General features: G+C 38.6%; 1 protein-coding gene across 32 annotated transcripts in view; it reads left to right on the top strand.

The window, feature by feature from the left end:
• Nucleotides 1-23484, top strand: part of pxnb (paxillin b) — a 78548-nt gene that overhangs the window by 52864 nt on the left and 2200 nt on the right. For 4 of the 32 annotated variants that reach the window (XM_087264097.1, XM_087264098.1, XM_087264094.1 and 1 more), the window contains exons 6-14: nucleotides 326-473; nucleotides 973-2193; nucleotides 3121-3387; nucleotides 3550-3936; nucleotides 7636-7782; nucleotides 10047-10220; nucleotides 15840-15921; nucleotides 16463-16611; nucleotides 16889-20352. In XM_087264097.1, the coding sequence (XP_087120223.1) occupies nucleotides 326-473; nucleotides 973-2193; nucleotides 3121-3387; nucleotides 3550-3936; nucleotides 7636-7782; nucleotides 10047-10220; nucleotides 15840-15921; nucleotides 16463-16611; nucleotides 16889-17155 (2842 nt within the window). In that variant the 3' untranslated portion in view covers nucleotides 17156-20352. Of the gene's footprint in view, nucleotides 1-325; nucleotides 474-972; nucleotides 2415-3120; nucleotides 3388-3549; nucleotides 3937-7635; nucleotides 7783-10046; nucleotides 10221-15839; nucleotides 15922-16462; nucleotides 16612-16888; nucleotides 20438-23484 lie in introns of those variants that run through there. The other 28 variants (XM_087264099.1, XM_087264100.1, XM_087264096.1 and 25 more) reach the window with 21 other exon arrangements.

Here is a 23484-nt window from a genome sequence, read left to right on the forward strand (position 1 = left end):
TTGATTGCAACATATCCAATCATTACAGAAGTGTGAAGGGTTATTCCATAATCATGTGGTTAGCATGGTAGCCACATCTTGTGCATGGTAGCCATATAATTAAATGATTTCAAACATGAATCATGGCACGATCTCTTGTGATGTCTACTTCATACGGTTGAATGGAACAAACCTCAAAAGAGGTGAGAGAAACGCATAAAAATATGCATAGTGGGGATTATGAGGATCAGTATTGAGAATTGCTGCTCTACAGTTGGGGAACCATGCCTTTGCATTGTGTATTTTAACGGAATGCTGTTTATTTTATGTTAATTTATGTAAACAGACCCAGCCCATGTGCTTTGACAAGCAATTTGACTGACGGCCAGTTGGACGCACCTTCCGAGCAGCAGGGCAGAATTTCAGCAACCTCTGCCACACGAGAACTTGAGGAGCTCATGGCCTGCCTCTCAGACTTTAAGGTGCAGAGCAATGTGAGTGTGTGTATAGATGCCAGCAACTTGGAATGGCTTTAGTAGGACAGTGTGAGTGAGCTGAAGAGACGTTGTGTCTTGGAATGTGTGCTGAACTATGTTGTTTGGGTGATCTATTTTTATAACTCCTTTACAATCTGGGCTATGTTTCCCAAAAACGCTGTAAGCAGATTGTCGAGACAGTTGGTGCCAATGGTATTTGCAATCTTCTTGGGCTTACAGTGCTGTTGGGAAACTTGCGTGTTTTCATCTGACATTCACAAAATTAACCAGTTTTATTCTTGTAAACTTTTTTGGCTGCTTGTCTATCTCTTTATTTTCATCTCATGATTTCACCATTGTGCCAAGTATCACTTTCATTTTTCTTTGTTTTTTCCCTTTGCTGTTTTGTATATGCTATTGAAGCTTTTTAATTATTTCTCATTCGCTGCATCCCTTAATCTGTCGATCTCTTCTGTTTCTCTTCTTTCTTCCCCTGTCCCTTCCTTATGTCCTCCAGCCAAGTTCTTTAGGCTCCCTGAACTCTGAGCCACTGTTTGAGCAAACTACTACCATTGCTGAAATCCACCCTCCTCCTACGACTACCGTGTCCATATCCCTGTCCCCTACCTTACCAGCAGAATCTAGGCAATTTTCTCCAGGTCCTTCAAGCTTTGAACTGCACATTGTGGAGGATTCTGGTGAACCAGGGGCTGTGCCTCTACCTTCCAATGGTGTATTTAAGTCTTACTCTCGACTGTCTCCCCCTCCAGCATCTAGTCCACGTTTCTCTCCAGCGCCTGACTTGGGCTTGGATTCTGCCATTGATGTTTCTGCTTCCCTGCTCTCCTCGGAGGTGGAATCTCTAGTTGTTCTATCTCAGACTATACCCATGACTTCTGCACCTAGAGGTCAGTACCTTTCTCCTGTCAGAGAGGGGAGTCCATCTGCCAAATTGATGAACTCTGGACTGAACTCCTATTCGCCTAACACCAAGTCTCCTAGTCCAAGAAGTTCACCAGCGATTTGCAGAGTCAATGAACGAGTTAGTCCTTTGATGACACCGGCATCTATAGATCTCTATCTCTCCAGACCTGAAACAAAACCTTTGAGCCCAGTGCCATCCCTTCCCAGGTCTCCACTTCCTGCAGTCTCTGAATCATCTTTTCTGTCTCTTCCCAAAGCTCTCTCACCTCCTCCTATCATACCCACTTCCCCAACTCTTGGGGTTTCTAAGTCTCCAAGCCCAAAACAAGAATCAGCATATCTTGAGCCAGTTGTTTCTCTCAAACCGCACCTTGAACCACCAAACTATGAGCCTTCACTTGAAGATGCCTTGGATAAACTTCTCGCCATGAGCTTCAGCAGGCCTGAGAATGAGACTCATATCACAGCATCAGCTTCTTCACAACTCACTTCGGAAGCACAACCAGAAATCTATGAGGAGTCGATAGTTGCAGCAGATCGCAGTGACATTCATCCTGATACTCACACAGAAAGTGAAATGGGAGATGGGCTCTTGGAGGACCAGTCAGACTGCAGGAGTGATCTCGACTGGGCTGACATGGAGCTGAAGATGGCCTACGAAGGACCTGATGGCTCCATGACTCCCATGACTGAGGCAAGCTGGATGGATGACTCTCTCACTCCGTCATCTTGCCCTGGAACCCCAGATGCCCAGATGGATCTTCCCATGCTCCATATGGCTGGCACAATGGACAGGATCTCAGCCTCTGGACATGTATGGATGGTCCTGCAATGCTTGCTGATTGGGAATGCTGTGAAAATCGAATTGGGAATGATATGGATACAAGGCTTGCAGTGATTTTATTCCTAGCATGTAATGCGTGTTCTCTAATACTGCTAATGAAGGACCATTTTCCAGCAGAATTTAGCTCTAACCCTCACTTGAACCATCTAATTCAGGAGTGTCCATACTCTGTCCTGGAGGGCCGGTGTCCTGCAGAGTTTAGCTTCGACTTGCCTTAACACACCTGCCAGGACATTTCTTGCAAGCCTAAGAGCTTAAGGTAGCCCATGTTTGTCTGATTAAGGTTGGATCTAAAATATGCAAGACACCGGCCCTCCAGAACCAAGTTTGGACACCCCTGATCTACACAATCAAGACCTTTAGGGTGCTCTGCATGTTTATTAGAGATAAAATATGATTGAAAGTGGTTGGATTGAAACCCATCTGATGTGTTATTTTGGAGCGGAGATTGTAACAGTTCCTAACTCTGCAGTTATTCTTGCTCTAATAATTGTACTCTCTCTCTCTCTCTCTCTCTTTCTCTCTCTCTCACTCTCTCTCTCTCTCTCTCTCTCTCTCTCTCTCTCTCTCTATATATATATATATATATATATATATATATATATATATATATATATATATAATAAATTGTATTAATAGGAAAAGCAGATTAATTTGAACTTGAGTATTGGTGTGTGTACTTGATAGCCATAACCCTACCTTGGTACATTTGTGCACTTCATAACAAGCAAGTACCCAATGCTAACCACCACCATAAATGGAAACTCTCATTTCCATTCCAACTGATCCTGCGTCTGGATTGCATCTGAATGCTTGCCTAGATTTCTGCTTTTTAGCACAATAATCAACCATTTTTGAGCCATGTTGCATCTCAAGGATTTTGTACTGCTGTCCCAGATCAAATCAGTGATCAGACGCACAAAGGAGATTCAAAATGTCCATCCCATGTACCGAGATGGCCTGATACGTAGGAAGATGGGCCCCCTGATTTTCCACAAGAGCAACTCTCAGGACCGGCTCATTGAGGAACTGCAAGGCAAGCTGGGAATTGCCCGCAAAGAAAAAGCAAAAAAGCAGCAACCAGACGATTGGCTCACTGAAGGTGTCATCGTCATGTCCAACCCCAAACGCTCACGGGAAGACCACAACAGGGATGTGGATAAGGTAGACGGGAAGGATTAATGAATTCAGCACATTCTGTTTCCATTCAATTCCATTTGCTAAATTTCATTTTAGTTTCACTTAATTTTTGTGCCTGCTGCTTCTTCATCTCTACTTTCCATTTCTTTCTCTCTCTTCTTCTGTCTGATTGGTGTCTTTCTCTAGATAATCATACCCCCTGAGTCTCCTCTTCCTCAGAGGAAGATGATCCTACCTCCCCAATCTCCCCCTATGCCTCGCCCTCCACCCCCTGCTGAAGAACCCAAGTGCCCCCCTGTGGTTAAATTAGCCCCTGCCCCTCTGCCTCCACCCCCTCCACCAGCCCCTTCCCCCCCTCCAAGAGAGCCTACCCCTCCCCCCCAGCCAACTCTGCCACCAGTGCCACCCAAACCCCCAACCCCTGAACCTGTGGTAGTTCCAGCTCCCTCCCCGAAGCCCAAACCCGCACCCCCACCCAGTCCTATCCCTCCACCTGCCCCTGTGTCCCCACCCAAAGTCTTGGCGTCGGTGGGCTGCCAGACGGAGTACGACCCACTCTTCCCACCATTGCAGGTGCAGATGTGCTGTTGGCTAAGCTTCTCTTGTATGGTTCTCTCCTAGGATAATGTCAAAATATGGGTTTGTGATTTGTCAATTGAATGCTATATATGCTTCAGCGTTTGGAGATATTTGTGTTTGTGTACCTTTCTTGGTTTCTTACTTTGATCATTAAAATTAGATTAGATTTAGACGCAGCCCAGATATAATTTGAGCCAATCACTTGGTTTAAGACCACCCTGTATTAATTAGGCCTGTAAATATTTGCTTTGGACAATGTTTTGATAGGATTACAATTTACCATCATGAAGTCACTATTCAGGTTTGGTATTATTCATTACTTTTTTTCTAGAATATGTTGGGAATACCAATGCACATTGGTTTATTTAAGAATATTGTGGGCTACAGACAAAAACATCTGGAATTAAGACCAGATTTGATGTGGTGATGAACTATAATTTTATACATTTTAGTGTTTTATCAATTTTAGTTCTACTGATACTAAAATTAAGTTTTTCAGATGTTAATATTAGCATGTTCATTTTAAGGATATCTATTAGCTACTTGGTAATTTCCAAAAATATCATATATGTTATTAAACTAAGCTTTTTACTCATCATAGCACACATGCTGCTGATGATGTGACAATAAAAGTGATTTGATTAAACTATTAGAATTGCCATATTTTACCCATAACCTACAGAAGATTAAGGGTGCTTTCACACTAGCACTTTTGGTCTGCACCCGTGTTCATTTGATGTCAAAGTACGGTACGTTTAGCTAGTGTGAACGTGTCTTCTGAACTCGGGTGCGCACCCATAAACCATACCCAAGTCCACCTAAAAGAGGTGGTCTAGGGTACGATTCACTCGAACTATCATACGGTTCACTTCTGATATGAATGCAATCGTACCAAAAAACAGAAGTGAACTGCCAACTGAACAACAAACTTTAGGTTTCATAAAGTTAATTTGTGTGTATATACAGTAGGTCTATCACCTACGATGTATCACCTACGATGGTGACTAGCGAGACTGACCCAGTGCAAACAGTGATAACATCTGCTTGTCTTCACCAAAAACGACTTTTGCAGATATCAAGTGATGTTCTAGAATGTTTTTGTGGAAGATAGATGCAAGTGGCTCTCTATATTTTGGTTTTGGTAACAAAACCAACACATTCAGTAAACGCTGAATGATGACGTCTCCATTTTGGCGATTTGCTTTCATGGCTGTCATGCAGCAACAGCTGTACACAAAACAGCCGCTTGATGGCACAAGCGTACCTGTGTTCAGAAGGAAAAAAGATGGTGTGAACACAAACCAGCCGAGAAGGTGGCAAGAGGGGACAATCAAACTTGAGTTTAGTCCAGGCAATTGAACCAAGTGTGAAAGCACCCTAAAAGTAGTATTTAATAGTTACATAAAAAACAACATGCAAATAAAAAGCCATCAGCCTTTCAAATGCATTCCTATTGTATTACGACCCCTGGGGTTATTACACTAGATCTGAGGTGGCCAACCCTGTTCCTGGAGAGCCACCTTTCTGCATATCAAACACACCTGAACCAATTAGTTAGGACCTGAACACCACGTGATAATTACAGGCAGGTGTGTTTGATATGGGTTGCAACTGAAATCTGCAGGAAGGTGGCTCTCCAGGAGCAGGGTTGGCCACCCCTGGGCTAGATTAATGACACAGCAATAGTGTTAGTTGCAGCAGATTGATTTTACGACACAATTTTAAACTTTACAGCAAATGTTAAGCTTTACGGCACTCGTGTACACTGAAAATAAAGACCACCACTAAACATAGAGAGCGATCTCCAAGTGGCTGCCTTCAAAATTAACCAAGAATAGCCTTGTGCTGTAAACATTGCCCACCATTCTCATTAAGTGAGGGTAATATTAAATTAAACAAATGAATAATGACTATAAAAAATCATATGGTTGTTAGACTGTTGCACTTTTTGTTTGTATGTTTATAACCACCTTCAAGGATAGTGGGGTTCACAATTCACTGGAATTGTTATTTTGTGGGCAGGTCCGGATTGGCTAATCGGGAGAATTCCCGGTGGCCCGTCCGTTTTTTGGCCACGAGGGTGTCCCTAGCTGCTTGCACTCTCAGCAGTTGCACTTTTTTCATTTATTTGTTTATTTGACCATAACCTCACTCTTTTTTATTCATTATTTTGCCGCAGCTCCGCTCTTTTTATTTATTTTCTCGCAGCCCCGTGAGCAAAATGCAGCCTGCAGGTTAATGATGATTATCATTAACCTGCGGGCTGCACCCCATTCCACCCCAAACAGCGGCACCTTAGTGAATATTAATTAATATTAATGAATATTACACCTGCTCAATGAAGATCAGATGATTCACTACATTAATAAATCTGACATAACTTTATAAGAAATCTAAAAAGGGGGGGAAAAAAAAGAGTAGGGTAAAAAACAGTAGACATCAATAGCAGCAGTTAACTGTGCAGTACTTAACAGCGCCAATGTGGTCTAGTGGTTAGCGCGATACGTTAGGACGCTGCCGATCCGAGTTTGAACCTTACCAGAATATAATTTTTTTTTTTCATTTTCAGTGTTAAGACATAAAATACTGTTCGGGTTACTTATGTAGGGGTACATTTTTATTTGATGATGACGACCATTACAAAGGACTGGATATCTATAAAGAATTAATGTTCTCATATTCATGAAAAACATTTGAATTTCTAAAGCAGCTGTGTCCTTGAAAAAGACGTGTTAGTGTCATTAGAAACTGAATTGGAAATGACGTTATTTTAATATAGTCAGTCATCTACTGAGGTGGGCCGGTCTAAGGCTTGAAACTCCAGAGCTAAAAAGGAGTCCCACTCCGGCCCTGTTTGTGGGTCGCAAGCTGAAAAGTTTGGCAACCCCTGAGCTAGAGGGCTCCAAAACAAAATTTGCATTTAGAAGATATAAACCTGATAGATTCGTTCAAAGCTTGCAGTTTGTGGTATCAACAATTTATTTTGACATCACCTCATACTTCAGTTTCAAATCTTCCAACCAATCAAATGCTTTTTAGCTTTTGACATGCCCCGCCTCTTTTAAGACACTTTTTTTCATTTGATGCGCTTTGATGAAAACAAAACACTATTGGTCATGTTTTTGATAAAGGGGTGGAGCTACTAAATGTCCCGTCTGTCTTCATGTTTCAGTTGAGATTACGTCAAACATCAAATAAAACAAATTACATTTCAAAGCACTACACAGGACTATCCGCTTGTTAGGTGTGACGTCTTGCGAAGGGGCTTCCGGGTCCAAGCACTCTATTCACATGAATGGGGAGACTCATGAAATGGTAATAATAAACGTTAACAAAGCGATTGAATGCTTTCGAAAATCCAATCGCAATATATATGTCCATGCCTAATATCCGATGGCCAGAAAGTGATAAATTTTTTATAAATTGTTAAATTTTTGGTATTTGTTATGCAGCAAGCCCAGAGATTGTTGTGTACACTATGATTTTATATAAAATCAACTTTAATGTGTGACAGGAATAAAACGTGATCATAAACGAATGATTTCTCCACTCAAATGAATGGCGGCTTGGACCCGGAAACAGTATTACATATGTCACAAACACGTCACCACTTAACAAACGGATTAAGTTCTTTGTGTTTTGTGCACATGATTGTTTTGCAAATGTTTTAACCCTTGTCCTGTCTGTCTGTAGATCATGGCCCAGGGCAAGGGCCCACACGGACAGGCTAACAAACTGGACAACATGCTGGGCAGTCTTCAATCTGACCTCCACAAGCTGGGAGTGCAAACGGTTGCCAAAGGAGTGTGTGGTGCCTGCAGCAAACCCATAGTTGGCCAGGTGAGGGAGCCAGAGAGCTACAAATATAGAGGAGAGAGATCTGTGATTAAATAAGCTAATATGAAATGCTCAGTAGAACCAGCTGGACACATCTAGATAAAGGTTGTGTGTTTGTTTCTTTAAATTTTTTATTTTATTGTATGCCCATATTCACAAAACATTAACATCAAAATGTTTTAACATATTACAGAGAATGTACAGTCTTAAAGGGCCATGACACCCCCCACTTTCGGTTAAAGTCTATTTCAGAATTTTTTCAAAAGATGCATGATTAATGGGCGTGGAGCTCCGCGAGCATCGGGCAGGAGTGGGCGTGGCCAGCAGGGAAGAAGGGGAGCGAATAACTGCTGTTGTCAGTTAGCTCACAAAATGAGACACAAAGAGGAGACGCATGAGTTTATAGTTTACAAAGTTAAAATGCAAAGAAATGAACAGTGATTTAATGCCCTGCTACATTTGTTATTCGTAATTTCATATACAGACAACAACAATTTATATCATTATAAAGATAATCGTGTTCATGTAAACACTATAAATGAGGATTCTCCCTCAATCCCCGTATCCAGCAGACTCAGTGCAGCAGGTCTCCTGACCCGTCTATTTTAACCATTAACCCTTGCTGGTAATCTGGAGGATTTAGGCAAACACAGCAGCACAGTGATGTGTCTGAATGTAAACGAACACCTGATGAAAGACAGCGTCCGCCATTCTCTAATTCTCGTGCTGCTCTCCCGACAAAAATGCTTGCAGCACACACACAGCTTTGCTGTATGATCGGCCCTGACAAGATCGCGGGGGAAAACATGCAACAAACCCCGTGGATGATGGAAACAAACGCATATGAGTCTTCATGAACGGCTAAATACTGTGCCGTGGTTTCCGTGTCTCTCAGCTCGGGCTTGACTCTGGCAGGTCTCATGAATAATTAAGCAGCCGGCTCTTCTCATAGGATAAGAAAACTCCGCTATGAATAATAATGAGAAACCGACGCGTCATCATTGCACTTGCAGTTCTGTGCTACGTCGCCGATTTTGATCCCGCCCCAAAAATCATTTTAAACCCGGAAGCTGAAATTAGGTGACAAAAGCTCAAAATGATCCAGTTTTCCCCACAATTAAAGCTGACAGGTGCTAACATTTTCTTAACTGATGCTCAACACACACACATCTGTTAATACAAAAAAAAAAAAAGTTCTCCGGGGTGTCCTGAACCTTTAAGAGTGAAAGTAACAGAGAAATTAATGTAAAAAAACAACAAATAAATAGGTAAAGAATAATTAAACGTACAATTACATCATCTTAGAGTAGTCTTTAAGTGTAGGTTATAACAAAAGGTGGAAATGAATGTCAAGGATGCTGTGTTGATTTAAGAGAGCTCTTCTAGTACTTCCAAAGGGGAGACCAAATTGACCAAAATCTATCACATTTTTTATGTTTGTCATAGGTAAGTTTTTTTTTTTATCTGTGATATCCACATTTTAAAAGATGGAGCCTGATGCAGACCAGAGTAGCAAAATATTTTTTTTTAGCTAAATATACCAATACAATAAATAACTGGAATGCATCTTTTTCAAACTGATTGTTTGCATTAAGATTCAATAAGTACTGAGGTCATGTCAAAATCTAGCTTAAGAATATTTTCCACTACCTTATGTATTTTCTTCCAAAATGGCAAAATTTTGTCACAGTCCCAAAAACTATGAATGAATGTACCTTTATCTTTTTTACATTTGAAACACAGGTCTGTGGCATTGGCAAACATTTTCTTAATACGTATTGGAGTAAAGTAGATCCTATTAAAAAATGTAAAATTAAGCTCATGGATCCCAAGAGAGGTACACTTCGGATATATATTATCCCATACAATTTCCCAGTCATTTTCTTCAATAGTTTGACCAATATCCTTCTCCCAAACATCTTTAAGTTCTAGCCAGGCAGAAGTGCAGTTGTTAGACAAAGTGTCATAAATCCTTGTTATCAATCCTTTTAAACAAGGTGAATTCAGTAAAAGGTATTCAATCTCTGTTGTTTTGGATCTCAGCTCTTCTTTGTCCAACTTTGGTTTTAAAAAATGTCGCAATTGTATTTATAAAAATTGGATTTTGGAACGTTATATTAATCTACAATCTGTTGGAAAGATTTTATGGTGCCTTCTGAAAGTAAGCAAGATATTTGAGAGATGCCCAGTTCCCGCCATGCTGAAAAACCAGTGTTTTGCAATGTTAAAGGCATATCGGGATTAAAAGTGTGTTTGTTTCTGTACAGGTGGTAACTGCAATGGGGCGCACATGGCATCCTGAGCATTTCGTGTGCACACATTGTCAAGAGGAGATTGGTTCCAGGAACTTCTTTGAGAGAGAAGGACAGCCATATTGCGAGAGGGATTATCACCATTTATTCTCTCCAAGATGCTACTACTGTAACGGACCCATCCTGGATGTGAGAAGAAACTTCATTAATTTGATACATTTTCGTTTGACTAGCATCAAAACCTGATGCCAATCCAGACTATGTGTGGAAAAATCCAGTTTCAGTTTTAGTTTCCTTTATTTATGTCATTCAACACATCACAATAGAATTGTAATGCAGAACGAAATTACGTTGCAACAGACCCAACAAGAACATTAAAAACATTACTCTACAAACAATATAAAATCCTAACATAATAAATAAGCTTTTATATTTCCATAAAAATATAATTATATAAGATATAATCTATTTTAAAAAATCTCTGAAGAGAATTACTTAATAATTAAATACCTATTTCACCATTTGCTGTAATATTAACAATTTATGCTAGTTTAACATATTTATTAATTTATTATTTAACACTAGCTATCAACAATGCTTAAGAAATGGTATTATTCAAAAGTCTTATAATGACAGGATAAAAACTATCCCGAAACCGCACTGATTTGCTCCTCAGGTTCTGTAACGCCTGCCTGATGGCATGAGCGTGAGCAGGCTATGACCAGGGTGGGTTGGATCCCCTAAAATGCTATTTGCCCTAGACAGACAACTTCGTTGATAAAGTTCCTCGATAGATGTCATTTTGACTCCAACAGACCTTTCAGCTGACTTTATCATCCTCTCAATGGTGTTCTTGTCAGACACACTGCTATTCTCACACCAAAGGGAGATGCCATTAGTAAGAACACTCTCAACAGCTCCTCTGTAAAAAAGTTGTGAGGATTGATGGGCTGATGCTCTTTTCAACCTTCTCAGAAAGTGCAGTCGCTGGTGCGCTTTCTTCGCAAGACAAGTGGTATGGAGAGACCAGTGTTCTGCTCTTTACCCCATATACAGTTGAAGTCCACCTTAAATTATTCTCCCCCATGTATATTTTTCCCTTAATTTCTGTTTAACAGAAATCATTTTTTTCAACACATTTCTAAACATAATAGTTTTAATAACTCATTTCTAAGAACTGATTTCTTTTATTTTTGCCATGATGACAGAACATAATATTTGACTTGATATTGTTCAAGATACTAGTATTCAGCTTAAAGTGACTTTTAAAGACTTAAGCAAGTCATTGTATAACAGTGGTTTGTTCTGTAGATTAGGGATGCAACGATTAACCGGTTTCACTATTAACTGTGCTTTAATTCGTCATGGTTAATTAATCGTAAAGGCTTCTCAACACTGTGTTTCTGCAGGGAATAAAACTGCTGTAACTAAACTGTGCGCTAGTTTGTCACTGAGACTAATAACCACACACACTAGATTAACTATGACTGAGGCTATTAACTAAGGCAAGCTCGTGCAGGTTCATTATTTCCACTGGAGGGACCACAGACTGTAAAATATAGGGAGGGACGCGCACGAAGTGCAGCGCGCTCACGCTTTTTAAGCGCACCTTGTTGGGATGACGGGGCTTTTGTTGCTAAAGTCTGAGGGAGAAGCACATGAAAATTACACAGGTTTCCAAACTCACTTAGTGTTATTATTATTGGTGCCGAATAAGAGCAAACATGTAGTGAATGCTGTTTAATGGCTTGAATCTCGATGAGTTGCATTCACCGCGTTTTCACCGCAAATGTCCGCTAAATGTAAAACCCAACCCTGTACACATCATCGCCAAAGAAGCTGGCATTTACTAAATTTAAGCTGAAACTGCAAGACAACAGTATTGCGCTGGTGGTCATTGCGAGAATCCTGCTCTGCCCCGCTTATATAGGCTAGAGAGATGAAAATCAGCGCTTAATGAGACTGAGCATTTACAATGACCAAACCCAAACCAAAACTTTTAAAGAGGTGCAGAAGTGAGACTTTTCCTCCTTTTCTTTTGTCCTTTCTTTGTTTATTAAATTGACCAACATATAAAACAATACTGCAAAATATTTTTTTCTTACAGCAATGCTTCATTTTTTTGATGCAAACCATAGATGTATTTTTCATAAAGTAACAGTAGGATTTTTTATAGCCGATAACTCGCACATTCAAGGCAGAATGATAATGAGAAATGTTATTCATTGTTAGTATTATTGACATCATTATCATCATTAAAATTCTATAATTATTAGACATTCATTGCAGTGGTGCTCATGAATTTTTGGTGGGATTTTTTCTGGTGCTCCTGAATTTTTGAAGTTGGGAGCACCGGCAATTTCAAGCCCTGCATTAGACGAATACAGTTTTTTTTTTTTATTTATTCTTATGTTTATTTATTCTTTTTTGTTTTGTCATTTAATTACAGTGTAAAATTATTTTTGTTTAAATGTTTTTAAGCACAAAGAGAGAAATTTACTATTGTTTGTTTTTATATTATTTTGTGCTGTATTAATTAGTTACTGAGCAGCAATAAATAACACTAATAAAATAAAAGGAGTTTTTCATCTTATTTTCTAAACTAGTGGGATTTGAAATCAATGAATGCATAATAATCATGATAACCGTGAAACCATGATTATTTTTTCAGACTATAATCGCACAACCAAAATCTATAATCGTTGCATCCCTACTGTAGATCAGGGATCCTCAAACTTTTTTCCATTAAGAACCACCTCACAAAAAAATTGTCTCTCCAAGTACCACCATAATGATCGCAATTGAAATACAGTACTGTAGCAGGCCTAATTAAGCAGCTACAGCTCTGCACAGTTCAAAAACATGGCAGATTAATTCTTATTATTATGAATATTTATTATTGTCAGCTATTTTACCTATTATAAAAAAATTACAAAAAGGGTTTTATACAGTTTTAACCCAAAGATTAACCAGTCTGTTAGATAAATGCTACGTTCACACTGCAGGTAAATGTGGCACGAATCTGATTTTTTCACGCTCATGTGACTCGGGTGATGACAGTGTGAACAGCCCATTAGTTTGTAAGCAAAAGAAATTAAAAAATGAGCATTTTCTCTAAACAATCAGTCAGACGTGCGCCTTTAAAAAATCTTCAGAGAGGTGGGATTCGAAGTGAAAAGGGTTTAGAGCCTCTGTTCTAACCTGATTGGTTAAACACAGATAGACTTAGGAAATTTCCACGTGTGTGCGTACGTACAATTCTGAACCATATATTAAGCATATAAATGTCAGACATCCACTAGACTGTTTAGAGCTGACTCCAGACCTGTGAAACGGATCCACAATCAAATAGAACACACACACTTAAAGTACAATCTGTTTCTTATCCAAGGCTGAGAACATTTTCATTTTAAATAAGTGGAAAGAGGAGTGGGATGCATTGGATAATAATAAAATACATGTGATCCAACCTGAAATCTCAAACAGAATTTTAAGACTCGATTTGATCAAGTGATTTTTACCAGATGTCGTATTGGGCATAAAAGATTAACTCACGCCTTTTTACTTAAAGATGAAGACCCTACTCAATGTTTGTGCTGCAAAACTCCCCTTACTGTAAAACACATTTTACTGGACTGTCCTGTTTTTATTGATTCCAGAAGACTTTTTTATGAAAAGAACTCTCTTGAGGACATTTTTAGCAAAGTGACACCAGAAATTTTTTTTAGAATTCTTATCATGTATTAACACAAAAAAATCTCATTTAATTTGTGTATTAATTTGTTTGTCGTTCTTAATTGTTTATTTAATATTGAAATGTTCTTGCCATGAAAATAGCCTTGGTTGCTGACATGGCAATAAATGAAAAAAATACATGCATACCCAAAGCTGAGTGTACTCTCAAGCAGGAATTATACTTTCGCCTGGCGCCGCATTGCACACCTTCGCTGACTGCGCGCGCACCTCGCGAAACAGCCGAGGCTTTTATACTTGCCACGTTCGCTGTTGTGATATTCTTAAAACGACAGGGGCCGGTCAAAAGAAACCCACTGTAAAGTCAGACAGATAAACAGAGAAGTAGGAATTTTCTGGAACTACGTCATATCATAATATCGTTCAATATGTTTATACTATTGATTTTTTATTGTTTTTATACATTATTTTAATGATTGTAAGCATTTTATAACCATTCAAGATTTTTTTAATCAAATCACTTGCTTTTGTTCATATATCGGACAGTTTCACCATTTAAAGTTTATTATAATATTAATGACAACAGAACATGAGTTACTCTACAAATATATGTTTTATAATCGCAAAAATAAAAACAAAAAAGCACACTTACTAAAAAATATAGATGGTTTTTTTTTTTAGATTTAGCCCGCTCCACAATTCACACGTTACTGTCTGGCTAGTTTCTGTCCTATACTTATGCTAAAAAGACAGTGATGGTCCAATATTAAAGATCATTATCACCAATAAATCACCTGTCATGCCCAACTGAGTCTGGTTCTCTCAAGGTTTTTTTTCTTTACTCTCCTATCGATGAAGTTTTTTTTTCCTCTCCGCTGTCGCCACTGGCTTGCATGGTTCAGAATCGGTAGAGCTGCGCATTGATGAATTTGCTCTTCAGTGTTTGAACTCTCAGTAATGACTTTAAACCACACTGAACTGAGCTAAACTAAACTGAACTTAAACACTAAAGACTGAACTAACCTGATCCACTATGACCATTTATGTGAAGCTGATTTGACACAATCTACATTGTAAAAGCGCTATACAAATAAAGCTGAATTGAATTGAATAAAGCCCAGAGAAACAGGCCATCTGTAAATTGTAAACCGATAGGTTTAAATAGTCCTTCCCAGTTATCAAAGAAATACTTCTGTGACTTCATTATAGTTTTGTAACTATTAAGCTGTTTTAAATTCAAAATTAATCAAAATACATCAGTGTAAAACCTATAAATGGTGGAAAAACATATTTCTGTAGTTGTGTACCTGAGTCTCTACTTTTGCTATGGCCTCTTTTGGTTTTAATAAACTTATTTGGTTTGGTTTTTCCAAACTTTTTAACAAAAACTTTCTGCTTTCCCACAGCTGTTGCAATTTCTAGCCAAGAATTATTGATCTTTAGGTTATCTCTCTAATCACGGGTCAGAGAGATAAAGGCTAATAATTCAGGCCCCCCTGAATTATTAGCCATCCCCCCATTTATTTTTCCCCCAATTATTGTTTAACGGAGAGCAGATTTTTCAACACATTTCTAAACCTAATAGTTTTAATAACTCATCTCTAATAACTGATTTATTTTATCTTTGCCATGATGACAGTAAATAATATTTTACTTGATATTTTTCAAGACACTTCAATACAGCTTAAAGTGACATTTAAAGGCTGAACTGGGTTAATTAGGTTAACTAGGCAGGTTAGGGTAACTAGGGCAAGTTATTGTATAACGATGGTTTGTTCTGTAAACTAATCAAAAAAAAAAAAAAAGAAGTAGATTAAAGGGGTTAATAATTTTTACCTTAAAATGGTGTTTAAAAAATTAAAAACTGCTGTTATTCTAGCCGAAATAAAACGCAAGACTTTCTCCAGAAGAAAAAAATATTATAGGAAATACTGTGATAATGTATTTGCTCTGTTAAACAGCATTTGGGAAATATATGAAAAACAGGAGGACACATAATTTTGACTTCAACTGTACATGCACTAGTGGAGATTAGTTCCTTTGGTGATTTTTTTCTATCTGCTACAAAATACGACTCCCTCAAAAAATCTCTTTTCATTGTTTCTTACTTTGCAGAAAGTGGTAACGGCGTTAGACAGGACGTGGCATCCTGAACACTTTTTCTGTGCCCAGTGCGGGGCGTTCTTTGGTCCTGAAGGTGAGTAAATGCTAAACATAGAGCCAAATGGTTGCTGTCATAAAACTATATGATCATCATGTATTATCAACCCACCTCCGAAAGCAGCACCTCCAATTCACAATCTGTTCAAAGTTTCTCTTCTTGCTTGCTTTCGCCATTGCTTTTTCATTTGGTTTTGCCAAAGTAGAGTCATTAGCATATTCATACGGGGGAGGAGGCAGGGAGGGGTTTCGCGCTCGTGCAGGTGTGCTCAGTTTCACATTCATTCGGATGTACAAAGAGAATATGTGTGGGATTCGGCGTACGCAGTGTTTCATACATCTGAATTTATTACTGCGTACCCACATTTACAGCTTTGTGTGTACGCAGTGTTTTAGTATGAATTCAATGAAAGTCTTCCTACATGAGGCCCCTGGTTCATTTATTCTACAGTACACACCACATGCACATCACATTGACTTCTGATGAAATTTGTGACTTTTAAAACTTTGAAATTTGATGACCTCTGAATTAACAGGCATTGATGAACCCTCAACACGTTCTTTTTTCTTTTTTCCAGGATTTCATGAGAAGGATGGGAAGGCATATTGCCGTAAAGACTATTTTGACCTGTTCGCGCCTAAATGTGGCGGCTGTGCTCGTGCCATCCTGGAGAACTACATCTCTGCCCTGAGCTCTCTCTGGCATCCAGAGTGTTTTGTGTGCAGGGTGAGTTTATATTGAAGAGTATTCAGTGTATTCAGGGGTAGGGTTAAGGCTAATTCTTAAAAATACAGACATTATGTAAAAATATTTTTGCATTTTTTTTACCGTTTTAAAATGTACTATATTTGAAAAAGCTGTAAAATATACAATAATCTTCACAATGCAACTTTAAAATACAGTAACATACTGCAAATCTATCGTACAGTTCATATTACAGTTAAATACATTGTAATTTACCAAACTCGTTAACATTCGATGTGTGTGTGTGTGTGTATTTCAGGAGTGTTTCACGCCCTTCGTCAATGGCAGTTTCTTCGAGCATGACGGTCAGCCATACTGTGAGGTTCATTATCACGCCCGGCGCGGCTCGCTGTGCTCCGGCTGTCAGAAGCCCATCACAGGCCGCTGTATCACAGCTATGGGCAAGAAGTTTCACCCTGAGCATTTCGTCTGTGCCTTCTGCCTCAAGCAGCTCAACAAGGGCACCTTTAAAGAGCAGAACGACAAGCCGTACTGCCAGGGCTGCTTCATCAAGCTCTTCAGCTAGACGTGTGCCTGAGCGAATGAGTGTGTGAGACTTTGCGTGTTGTTTTGTTTGCCTGTTTTATGGGTGTTTGATATTCAGGTCTGACTCTCGACATCCCACATGACGTTGACGGTCGGGTTGAAATGATGGTGCCGTGCAGAGCTGTAGTGATAAATCGATGCATTGCTATCTCTGAGATTTCCCAAATGCATTGCAATTCTCTCTTGAATGGATTCAGAGCTTTGTTGATAACAGTAGATGGTTATGTGTGATTCACAAACTGCCGTATTTTGCTTGCATCCAATTCCATACACATACCACTCGATCACAGTAACCATTTTCATAGTAAGCTTTATTTACATTAATTACTTTTATATAGTATAAAAGCTGATGTGTGTCATTTGCCACACACTGAATTCAGCATGGGATGCCTTTTAGAATCATAAACAGTTTTCTATGAGGGCAAACACACCAGCGTCACCATTCGCCATCTGTTTGTGTTGCTTATTAACAAACAACTGTGTAGTAAAGACGTGCAGTGGCCAGTGTTCAACCCGCTTTACAGTACATGACTTAGCTGTATGCATAAACGGCTTTTCTTTATGAACATTTGGTGTATAGTAAAAAAAATTGTCCTTAAAAATATCACAACCTGCTATTAAAATCTAGCTTAGAGCACCACTTTCTGTTTAAACTAGCCTAAAGTGCCATTTGTTGTCAGAAACTAACCTTGTGCTCCATCTGCCTAAAGTGCCGTCTGCTAGCCTAAAACACCACCTGCTATTAAAAACTAGCCTAGTGCATCCATGCCTAGAAAGCAATCTGCTAAAACTAACCTATAGTGCCATCTGCTGGTAAAAACTAGCCTAGAGTGCCATCAGCTAGTAAAAACTAGCCTAGAATGCCATTAGCTAGCTAACCTAGAATCACATCTGCTATTTAAAACTATCCTAGAGTGCCTAGAACACCATCAGCTAACTAGCCTAGAGTGCCACTTGCTGGTCAAAACTAGTCTGGAGTGCCATCTTTTTGTAGAAACAAGCCTACAGTGCCATTAGCTGGTAAAAACAAGCCTAGAATGCCATAAGCTAGCTAACCTAGAATCACATCTGCTATTTAAAACTATCCTAGAGTGCCATCTGCTAATAAAAATCAGCCTATGGCACCATTAGCTAACTAGCCTAGAATGCCATCTACTGATGAAAACTAGCCCAGAGTGCCAGCAGCTGTTTAAAAATAGCCTAGAGCATCATCAGCTAGCTAGCCTAGAATACTAATTGCTGTTAAAAACTAGCCTAGAGCGTCCATGCTGAATAAAACTAGCCTAGAACGCCATCAACTAGTTAGCTTAAAATGGCATCTGCTGGTCAAAACTAGACTTGAGCATCCATGCTGTTTAAAACTAGCCTAGAGTGCCATCAGCTGGAAAAAATCTAGCCTAGAGCGTCCATACTGTTTAAAACTAGCCTAAAACACTAGCAGCTAGCTAGACTACAATGCCATTTGCTATTTAAAACTAGCCTTGAGTGTCATCTACTAGTGTAAAAAACACCTGCTATTAAAAACTAGCCTATTGCATCTATGCTGTTAAAAACTAGCCTAGAGTGTCCATGTTGTTAAAAACTAGCCTAGAGCACCATCAGCTGTTTAAAATGAGCCTAGAGCACCATCAGCTAGCTAGCCTAGAATGCCATCTGCTGTTTACAAATTAGCCTAGATCGCTAACAGCTAACAAGCCTAGAGGGCTATGAGCTGTTAAAAACTAGCCAAGAATGTCATCTGTTGTCTAAAACTAGCCTAGAGTGCCATCAGCTAACTAGCCTAGAGGGCCATCTGCTCGTAAAATCTAGCCTAGAATGCCATCTGCTGTCTAAAATTAGCCTAGAGCGCTATCAATTAACTAGCCTAGATAGTCATGAGCTGTTAAAAACTAGCCTAGAATAGCATCTGCTGGTAAAAACTAGCCTAGAATGCCATCTGCTGGTAAAATCTAGCCTAGAATGCCATCTGCTGTCTAAAACCAGCCTAGAGCGCTATCAATTAACTAGCCTAGATAGTCATGAGCTGTTAAAAACTAGCCTAGAATAGCATCTGCTGGTAAAAACTAGCCTAGAATGCCATCTGTTGTTTAAAACTAGCCTAGAGCACTATCAGCTAACTAACCTAGAGGGTCATCTGCTGGTAAAAACTTGCCTAAAGACTGTTGTTACAAACTAGCCTGAAGCACTACTGCTATTACACACTAGCACAGAGCACTATAGGTGGTTTAAAACTAGACTAGAGCACTATCTTCCAGTAAATACTAGCATAGAGTAAACACTTGCCTAGAGCAACACCTCCTGTTGAAAACTACCCTAGAGCGCCATCTGCTGTTAGAAACTAATCTCAGAATTGGTTGCAGAGAGAATCGTGTTGCATTCAGAAGATCTAAGCCAGTGGTGGTCAATCCTGTTCCTGGAGATCTACCTTCCTGTACAGTTTAGCTCCTACCCTGATCAAACCCACCTGAACCAATTAATTAGGACCTGAAATCCACTTGATAATTACAGACAGGTGTGCTTTATAAGGGTTGCAACTGAAATCTGCAGGAAGGTAGATCTCCAGGAACAGGATTGGCCACCCCTGATCTAAGCAGTGAGCCACACATGTCTTGCCTTGATTTATCTCCACAGCTCCAGTGTCGTGGTTCAGTAGGTGCTCTGGAAAGCCAGGTTGTTTTTAGAGGGTGAGGAATGTCCAGCTGATGTTTGAGCTGGGGTTTTGGAGAAAGTGTGTGAAAATGTTTTCTGCTCACTGGTTGAGCTGAAGTGAAGCTGTTCGATGAAGAAAACGGTTCAGAGGGGTTGATGGGAAATGTGTGCAGCATGAGACGCAATCAACAGAGATTAATGACCTGGAAATGAACAGAATAACCAATTGATGAATGTCATGAACAATTGTGCAGGTCATATATCACCCGCAAACCAAAAGGATGAATAAGAAATTATAGACATCTAGTTAAAAAAAATTATTATGATTTTTTTCATCATTCATTCATTTTTCCTTCGGCTTAGTCTCCATTTTAGAGGTCGTCACAGTGGAATGAACCACCAACTATTTCTGCATATGTTTCTTTTACGAAGTGGATGCCCTTCCAGCCGCAACCCAGTACTGGGAAACACCCATACACTCACATTCACGCATACTCATACGCTACAGCCAATTTAGTTTATTCGATTCACCTATAGTGCATGTGTTTGGACTGTGGGGGAAACCGAAGCACCCGGAGGAAACCCACACCAACACAGGGAGAACATGCAAACTCCACACAGAAATCCCAACTGGCCAAGCCAGCGACTCGAACCAACGACTTTTCTACTGTGAGGCGACAGTGCTAACCACTGAGCCACCGTGCTGCATTCATATTTTGTATAGCATTTTTATTTGATGTTATAATTATTGTTTCAATATTCAGTTTTATTTGTATTGGACTTTTTACAATATAGTTCTAAAAAACTTCTTTAAAACAAAATTGTAATTTGATATAATGTATTCTGTCCTTACACTACTTGTCAAAAGTCGTCGCCTATTCAAGTTTTTGGAACAAAACATAATGATTTATACATATATGGAGATGTATATATATATATATGGAGATGTGGAGGCTGAAGTTTGAGATGGAGCGCTATCCTGCTGAAGAATTTGTAATGTAATGGCAGCACAAATGTCTTGGTCCTTTAGGCTGTTGATGTTGCCATCCACTCTGCAGATCTCTCGCACGCCCACATACTGATTGTAACCCCAAACCATGATTATTCCTTCACCAAACTTGACTGATTTCAGCGGGAATCTTGGGTCCATGTGGGTTCCAGTAGGTCTTCTGCAGTATTTGTGATGATTTGGATGCAGCTCAACAGATGATTCATCTTTATCTACCCTCCACTTTTACAAATGATCAATTAGAAGTCAAGTTATTATTTGTTGCTTTTACAATTGAGATCGATGACAAGACTTTTGTCAGGTAGTATATATTGTGGTGAAATATGACCTGCATATGTTTTTGACAGATTCATAACATTAAAAAAATCCATTTGCTGCATTTTCATCATGTTGGCATTGAATGTCACCTCAGTGAATTGCACATTTCAGTGCCTTGTTTTTTAATACAAAATCAACTGAATGAAAAAAGACATAAAGTATACCAAACACATAGTTTTACATACAAGATATATCATTTCTAATCTACGCTGAAGTGCTTGAGAACTTAGTTTACTCACTTCTATAATCCGGAATGAATGTAATTTACCATTAATCGCTCACTTCTGTGTGTACTCTGGGACGTTTCTGCATAAAAGTGTATTTTATTAAAGAAATTTATGGGGTTAAATGCAACCTATAAGCTTCAGAAAAAAAATATTGTTTAGTTTTTTCAGCTTGTTCAATCAAAGGAAGAAAAAAAAGACGTTTTGAAACTATAATCATATGACTTCCACTGTACACACATTTTCATTCTTTTTATACTCCAAACTCTTGTACTGAAAACGGAGCTCACGTCTTATATTATTATTTAACCCAGAATATTGCTTTCATTTGGGAAATGTTTTATGCTAAATATAACTGTATTTGGGAGTTATTCACAAGATGGTTATTAAAATAAATAACCACATCATCAAAGATGGGATATTGTTTAAATAAACATCAAGTAAATGTGACTATACTGTCAAAAAATCTGTAATTTTACGTAAAATAATTTTATATAAAATAACAGCTGTTAAATTACAGAAACATACTGTAAAATAACAGACAGTAAATTACAGAAATATACCGTAAAATAGCAGACATTAAATTACAGAAATAACAGACATTAAATTACAGAAATATACCAAAAAATAGCAGACATTAAATTACAGAAATATACCGTAAACTAACAGACATTAAATTACTGAAATATACCGTAAAATAACACATTAAATTACAGAAATATACCGTAAAATAGCACATTAAATTACAGAAATATACCGTAAAATAACACATTAAATTACAGAAATATACCGTAAAATAACACATTAAATTACAAAAATATACCGTAAAATAACAGTAATTAAATTACAGAAATATACCGTAAAATAACAGACATTAAATTACAGGAATATATCGTAAAATAACAGACATTAAATTACAGAAATATACCGTAAAATAACACATTATATTATAGAAATATACGATAAAATAACAGATGTTAAATTACAGAAATATACTGTAAAATAACAAACATTAAATTGCAGAAATATACCGTAAAATAACAGATATTAACTTACAGTTTCCTTAAATTTCTAGAAAACTTCTATAGTTTAATATCTGTTATTTTACGGTGAATTTCTGCAATTTAACAGCCGTTATTTTACATTTCTTTTTGGCACCCCAGCTGCTGGAAATAAACCGTAAAATTACAGATTTTTTTTTACAGTGATATATTGTGCAATTTTTAAAAACCAATTAAAGTATCACAGTTTATAGTGGATTGATCAAATATTATACCTTTCTAATATTATAACTGCTGTATTATGATATTACAATATACTAATCTTTTTTTTTTGCATGCAAGTCTTAAAGGAGATCTATTATGCCCCTTTTTACAAGATGTAAAATAAGTCTCTGATGTTCCTTGAGTGTGTATGTGAAGTTTCAGCTTAAAATATCACATAAACAATGTTTTATAGCTCTTTGAAACTGACCCTCCAATGCTCTGTTCACACCAGACACGGCATGTGCGAATAAATCACGATATTTGCGCATAAATACACGCTTTGTTCGCATGTCAGATTCACTTCACTTAGCGTCATAAGCAGGGCTTCTGTTTGCCCGGTGACTGTAGCTAAATTGCTAACATGGATTTTATTGAGATAGTAGCTGTGCTTAGTTATTTAGATAGTAGTAGTGTTTTATGTGCTATAGGAAGGCTGAAAAACAGCATAGGTTTATTTGGCGCCGTCCACTAGATCCTTATTTCATATGTGCACCTCCTTGTTAGAGCAACCAACTTCAATGCTGAAGGGCACCGGTGCGATACCAGCTCGGAGCGGGTTGGGTGGTGTAGGACCGGGGGGGTTACATTGGTGCTGTAACCCGGATGGGAGTGAGGTTTTGGGGGGTGAATGTAATGGAGGCCAGCTAGTAAGTGCTGTGCAGGTAAACCTAGGTCCTCTGACCTCTAAAGGTGCTCTAGCAACAGACGATGAACAGTCTTTAGCCTACTTGTTAGAGCAACCGACTCCCATGCAGAAGGTCGCCAGTTCGATCCTAGCTCAGAGCAGGTTTATACCACCTGCCATCAGAAACATTAACTCCCTCACACTATTCAAATCAAGACT

This window comes from Danio rerio, chromosome 8, assembly GCF_052040795.2.
Source record: "Danio rerio strain M-AB ecotype USA chromosome 8, GRCz13ab, whole genome shotgun sequence".
NCBI lineage: Eukaryota > Metazoa > Chordata > Actinopteri > Cypriniformes > Danionidae > Danio > Danio rerio.